General features: G+C 54.2%; 2 protein-coding genes and 1 long non-coding RNA gene across 3 annotated transcripts in view; 2 read left to right on the forward strand and 1 right to left on the reverse strand.

Moving 5' to 3' along the window:
- LOC133040298 (uncharacterized) overlaps window positions 1-1,882 on the reverse strand; it is a 32,461-nt gene extending 30,579 nt beyond the window's left edge. Inside the window, exon 1 of the long non-coding RNA XR_009688945.1 lies at window positions 1,821-1,882. This is a non-coding gene — a long non-coding RNA (uncharacterized LOC133040298). The remainder of the gene's footprint in view (window positions 1-1,820) is intronic.
- Window positions 1,883-2,168: 286 nt separating this feature from the next.
- On the forward strand, window positions 2,169-3,719 carry LOC133039983 (uncharacterized). The gene is given in 5 exon segments (XM_061119747.1): window positions 2,169-2,250; window positions 2,363-2,451; window positions 3,176-3,261; window positions 3,369-3,457; window positions 3,460-3,719. Coding segments are annotated over 5 exon segments (606 nt in total).
- Window positions 3,720-3,879: 160 nt separating this feature from the next.
- JUN (Jun proto-oncogene, AP-1 transcription factor subunit) lies at window positions 3,880-5,663 on the forward strand. Its single transcript, XM_061121757.1, has one exon. The coding sequence runs from the start codon at window positions 3,892-3,894 to the stop codon at window positions 4,897-4,899; it is 1,008 nt and encodes a 335-aa protein (XP_060977740.1). The 5' UTR covers window positions 3,880-3,891; the 3' UTR covers window positions 4,900-5,663.
- Window positions 5,664-6,651: the final 988 nt, after the last annotated feature.

The following is a 6,651-nucleotide window of genomic DNA, read 5'->3' on the forward strand; positions in this document are numbered from 1 at the left end:
CGTGAGCAGGAGTGCAGCGTGTCACTTCCAGGTGGATGCTCTGAGAGCAGTGAATGATCTGCTGCCTCCCCTCCACCCAGCCCAGACAGTAACGAGACGTATGCATCAAGATGAAGCCTTCTTCAGCCCAAGTCCATGGTGAATGGAACTCCCCTGCAGACTCACAGTGGGGACATGGCATGAGAAGAAACAAACTTGCTGGGGTAAGCCACTGAGATGGTAGGGCTGTTTGTTGAGGCAGCAGAGCCCAGGCTTTCCTGATCCTTGGAGTGAGGGATGGGACTGGAGAGCAGGAGCTAGGCTGTGAAAGGCCTCCCTCCTACACAAAGGCATCTGAACCCTCTCCTGGTTGTGAGGGGAAGCCAGTGAAGGCTTCCAAGCAAGGGCGTTAACATGAAAAGATCTGTTATTTTTTTGGATGAAATATGCTATTTCTCAACATAAGGAGAAAATCAGCCTACAAACCACATAAGGCAGAGAGAAACACACAGAACCCTTAGGCAAAAGATATGTATTTATATAACGTCCTAAGTTTTGAAATTTCTAAATACAGGAGCTCTGAAAGGAGGCTTTGAAAGGAGCTACAGAGAACTGGGCAAGACAATTTCTTCCATCGCACTATCTAAACACCGTTTCCTCTGCAGACAATCAATACTTTACAAGAAAGTCTCCCATAGCAAAGAAGATATAAAAAGGGAATGTAACAAACACCTGAAGTCAATTTCCAGCTGCCTGTGTGACCTGAGCAGGATACTTAAAGTCTCTGGGCCTAGTTCCTCATATATTAAATCTGGATAATAATATATGTAGCTCAAGATAGTTGTGGGGGAGAAACAACATATATAAACTGCTCTGGTGAAGGCCTGGCTGATAGTAGGTGTTTATTACATGACATCCATTTTTATTACTGTTATCATTAAAATTATTTTTTTTAAAAAACAGCATCTCCCTGATTACAAAAGAAAATGATTCAGGGCAACAATATAGAGGAAAATGTTCCTTCCTGGAGAAAAGTAACTGGATCTTGTCATCACTGTATTCCCCACCCCCACCGCACTGCCTGGCTCACAGTAGCCACTGTTTTCCCTGCTGCATGAAGGAATGAGAGGCAAGTAAAGGAAGTAAAGGAAAGCTGTCAAGATGTCCCTGACACCAGCTGCTCCTGGGCTGCTGAATCTCAACCCTCAAAGCCACAAATACCTTAAAGCTCCGGGCTATGAACCCAAGGCTAAAGTCCCCCAATCTCGGAAGCTGAAAAGCCAGAATTAGGACCTAGGGACATAAACTGCTGCAGGTCCAACGTCAAACCAGGGTCCTGGAGAAAACCCTGGAAGGAGCTGAGTTCTGACCCTTTCCTCCCTCACCATCCTCACAGGTTAAATTCACCTATTCCTGCCAAGTTACACTCTTGTATCCTGGCATTCCATGGACGCTCTAGGAAGCTCCGACGAAGGGAAGGGAAAGGGGCTGTTGGTGACCACTACCTAGCCCTGGAGGCGATGACTCTACACTAACCCAGGCCTGTGAGGTGGGTCTCACCAGCCCCACTTGCAGATGAAGGAACTCAGGGAAGTTCTCTGATGAGCTCCCTGCACACCGCAGCAGCGCTGGCCAGGAGAGAACCCACGATTCCAGACTTAGGTATTCTTTCCACCCGCGTACACTTTCGTCCCTAAGGGGTGCGGGGTTGGGGAAGGAGAAAATAACAACCACTAAAAAGGAACCACTTACATGGGTCTAGCGCTTCCTAGAGGCTACACAGGATATGGGCCCACCACCCGGCCGGGAGCGGAGAAATTTTGAATCTTTATTCTACTCACTCGCTGCGTGACTTTTGGCAAGTGTCTGCTGCTCTCGGACTTGTTTTCCCGGAAGCAAATCGGGGCGGGAGGAGTGGCGTGTGCGTGTGTTTGTGTGTACGTGTGATGTGCGGGGTGTCTATGCATGTTGTGCGGGGGCGGGGAGTAGACGATCACCGGGGTTCCCCGAGTTTCGGATTCCCTAAACGCTCGTTCACAACTAGACGCCGAGTTGCCCCCTAAATCCATCCACCTCCTGTAAGAAATCTCTCCGAAGCAAAGACTCAAACGCCCGCACCCTTTCTCCCACGGTCGGGAGGGTGAGTTGGGGGTCCGGAGGGGACTCAGGCGAACACCCAGTTTCAAGCAATGCAAATTATTGGGCTTCCAGACAGAGCCAGACAGTCGCTATTGAACTTGACCAAGAGACAAACTTCAGAGCATTCTCAACGTGGGGGGCCTGACTCTCACTAACTTCCCCCAGATTTAAAAGCCACTTTCACTCGCCCCCATAGGGGACTTAACAGAGCCACCTTAAGGGCGGTGCTCCCGCCCCCCGGAAGTGCGGGGGGGGCCAGGGGCCCGGGAGCTCAACCGGCCCGGCCCGCCCCGCGCGGCGGCGAAGTGCCCGCGGGTGACACCGAGCCCCCAAGTGGGGAAATACCACCCGCCCCGCGCCCTCAGCTCCAGACACCTGGCTCTGTTCACCCGGCCTCCTGGGTCCTAGCATCCCTGGCATTCCCGTCCGAGCCCTAAACTTCAGCCCACTTCCCTCAGAGGCTGGGAGCGCCCGATTCCGCCCGGCTCGCGGCAGCCACCGTCACTAGACAGTCAAACCCCAAGACGTCAGCCCACAATGCACCGGGCGGGCCGGGAAAGACGCGCCGGGGAGGGAGGGGGAAGAGAGGGGCGCGAGTCGCGCGGAGGGGGGTGGGGGGGGGAAGGAGGAGAAAGAAGGGCCCAACTGTAGGAGGGCAACGGAGCATTACCTCATCCCGTGAGCCTCCGCGGGCCCAGAGAAGAATCTTCTAGGGTGGGGTCTCCATGGCGACGGGTGGGCCCGCCCCTCTGAGGGCGACGCGAGCCAATGGGAAGGCCTTGGGGTGACATCATGGGCTATTTTTAGGGGTTGACTGGTAGCAGATAAGTGTTGAGCTCCGGCTGGATAAGGGCTCAGAGTTGCACTGAGTGTGGCTGAAGCTGCGAGGCGGGAGTGGAGGTGCGCGGACGCAGGCAGGCAGACAGGCACAGTCAGTCGGGAAGGACTGCAAATCCTATTTTCCAATTTCTCTCCAACTGCCCGGAGCTAGCGCTTGTGGCTCCCGGCCTGGTGTTTTGAGGAGCACCGGGAGAGCCCCTTCTCCAGCCGCCCCTAGGCGGAGAGCCCCGCTGCGCGGGCGCTGCTGACAGCGCGGAGAGCGGCCACTGTCCGCCCGGGGAAGTCCGGAGAGCGGCTGCAGCGGCAAGAACTTTCCCGGCCAGGAAGACAGGGGACAAGTGGCCGCCGGGTCCCGGAACGAACTTTTGCAAACCTTGCCTCCGCCCGAAGCTGCCGCGGCGGCGGTGAAGAAAAGGAGGCGGCGGAGAGAGGAGGACGTGCGCTCCGCTTCGCTCGCACCGGTTGCTGAACTTGGGCGAGCGCTAGCCGCGGCTGCCGGGCGCCCCCTCCCCCTCGCAGCGGAGGAGGGGACAGTCTTCCGAGTCGGGGCGGTGGACACCCGCCGCCGGCCGGCCACCGCGGGATCCGCGCTCCGTACTACCACGGGGAAGCGAGTTCGTCCGCGGGCTCTGAGGAACCGCTGCGCTCGAGAGAGCTCCGTGAGTGACCGCGACTTTTCAAAGCCGGGCGGCGCGCGCGAGCGGACTATTAAGAGCGCGGGTGGCGTCTTAACCCTGCGATCCCCCGGACCGAGCTGGTGAGGAGGGCGCCGGGGGGGGCTGCCAGCCGGCGGGGGCGCGCGCTCTTCCAGAAACTTTCCTTGCTTACCGCCCGAGGAGGCGCGGGTGTCCCCCGCTTGCCAGCGCGCTGTTGCGGCCCCGAAACTTCTGCGCGCAGCCTAAACTAAGCCCACGCGAAGTGACGGACTGTTCTATGACTGCAAAGATGGAAACGACCTTCTACGACGATGCCCTCAACGCCTCGTTCCTCCAGTCTGAGAGCGGCGCCTACGGCTACAGTAACCCCAAGATTCTGAAGCAGAGCATGACCCTGAATCTAGCCGACCCGGTGGGCAGCCTGAAGCCGCACCTCCGGGCCAAGAACTCCGACCTCCTCACCTCGCCCGACGTGGGGCTTCTCAAGCTGGCGTCGCCCGAGCTGGAGCGCCTGATCATACAGTCCAGCAACGGGCATATCACCACCACGCCGACCCCCACCCAGTTCCTGTGCCCCAAGAACGTGACGGACGAGCAGGAGGGATTCGCCGAGGGCTTCGTGCGCGCCCTGGCCGAACTGCACAGCCAGAACACGCTGCCCAGCGTCACGTCGGCGGCGCAGCCGGTCAGCGGGGCGGGCCTGGTGGCCCCGGCGGTGGCCTCGGTGGCGGGTGGCAGCGGCAGCGGCGGCTTCAGCGCCAGCCTGCACAGCGAGCCGCCGGTCTACGCCAACCTCAGCAACTTCAACCCCGGCGCGCTGAGCAGCGGCGGCGGGGCGCCCTCCTACGGCGCGGCCGGCCTGGCCTTTCCCGCGCAGCCCCAGCAGCAGCAGCAGCAACCGCCGCAGCCGCCACACCACCTGCCCCAGCAGATCCCGGTGCAGCACCCGCGGCTGCAGGCCCTGAAGGAGGAGCCGCAGACGGTGCCCGAGATGCCCGGGGAAACGCCGCCCCTGTCCCCCATCGACATGGAGTCCCAGGAGCGGATCAAGGCGGAGAGGAAGCGCATGAGGAACCGCATCGCTGCCTCCAAGTGCCGGAAAAGGAAGCTGGAGAGGATCGCGCGGCTGGAGGAAAAAGTGAAAACCTTGAAAGCGCAGAACTCGGAGCTGGCGTCCACGGCCAATATGCTCAGGGAACAGGTGGCCCAGCTTAAACAGAAAGTCATGAACCACGTTAACAGCGGGTGCCAACTCATGCTAACGCAGCAGTTGCAAACGTTTTGAGGCGAGACTGTCGGGGGCTGAGGGGCAACGGAGAAAAAATATAAATAACACAGAGAGACAGATTTGAGAACTTGACAAGTTGCGAGAGAGAAACAGAGGAAAAAAAAAGTGTCCGAGGACTAAAGCCAAGGGTATCCAAGTTGGACTGGGTTGCGTCCTGACGGCGCCCCCAGTGTGCACGAGTGGGAAGGACTTGGCGCGCCCTCCCTTGGCAAGGAGCCAGGGAGCGGCCGCTCGCGGGCTGCCCCGCTCTGCGGAGGGGCTGTCCCCGCGCAAACAGAACGTTAGACTTTTCTTTAACATTGACCAAGAACTGCATGGACCTAACATTCGATCTCATTCAGTATTAAAGGGGTGGGGTGGGGGAGGGGGTTGCAAACTGCAATAGAGACTGTAGATCGCTTCTGTAGTACTCCTTAAGAACACAAAGGGGGTGGGGGAGGGGAGGCGGGAGGGAGGTTTGTGAGAGCGAGGCCCAGCCTGCAGATGAGCTCTTTCTGGCCTGCCTTCCATAACTGTGTATGTACATATATATATTTTTTAATTTGATGAAAGCTGATTACTGTCAATAAACAGCTTCATGCCTTTGTAAGTTATTTCATGTTTGTTTGTTTGGGTGTCCTGCCCAGCCTTGTTTGTAAATAAGAGATTTGGAGCACTCTGAGTTTACCATTTGTAATAAAGTATATAATTTTTTTATGTTTTGTTTCTGAAAATTCCAGAAAGGATATTTAAGAAAATACAATAAAATATTGAAAAAGTTACCCCTCCCCCAACCTCTTTTCTGCATTATCTATAGATTACTTGTCTAGGTGGAGTTGAAAGAGTTGAGTGTCAATTAAAATCACTGTGGGTGCTTCTTACTAGCAGGCCCTGAAAACTGTTGTCTGCTGGACTTGAGAAAGAACTGCGGCTGATGCTCTCATCAAGTTATACTTTTCCCTCCCCAACAATCTACATAGAGTTGCTTACAAAGGATAGTGTGGCATTTCAGGAAGATGAGAGAAGGGAGGTTGTGGTGGAGAGGGACAGCCCACTGGGAAATCTAACATTTTAGTTTGGATTATATCAAGTGGCATGTGCTGTGACCATTTATAATGTTAGTAGAAATTTAAACAATAGATGCTTATTCTCAAAGCAGGAACAGTGGCAGATTTTTACAAAAACTGTATCCTTCCAATTTGGAATCTTTAACAATTCCTAGATAAAAGAGATGGTCTTTGCTTATGAATATTTATAACAGCATTCTTGTCACAATAAACATATTCAAATACCAATAACAGATCTTGATTTCCTTTCCCTTTTCTCCTTTTTTTCTTCCCAAGCTCTATTCTGAAGCTTTTCAGTTTTTGGGGTTAACATTATTGCCATCTGAAGTTATTTGGTAATTAAGAAGCAAAGAATTTAGGAAAAGTCAACACAGAAGTTGCAGTCTGGATGAAACATTCTCCCTGCTTCATTCATCCTCTCTCCCTCTCTCTCTCTCTCTCTCTCTCTCTCTCTCTCTCTCTCTCTCTCTCTCTCTCTCTCTCCCCTACTTCTTTCCACTCACTCCCTCCCTGAAATAAACACCTGTGCCTAGACAAATTACCAGTATAGCAATTTACTGTTTCAAATTCTTCTAAAGTTTCTTCATTTGTCTCTAAAATAACCTTGCTTAAATTATTATAGACTCTCAAAAGGTGGTAATCTAGATACTATAAAAAAATGCACAAGAGAAAAAACATGAACATAAATGCAATGATGGCTTAT

This window comes from Dama dama, chromosome 20 (assembly GCF_033118175.1).
Source record: "Dama dama isolate Ldn47 chromosome 20, ASM3311817v1, whole genome shotgun sequence".
In the NCBI taxonomy this organism is placed as follows: Eukaryota; Metazoa; Chordata; class Mammalia; order Artiodactyla; family Cervidae; genus Dama; species Dama dama.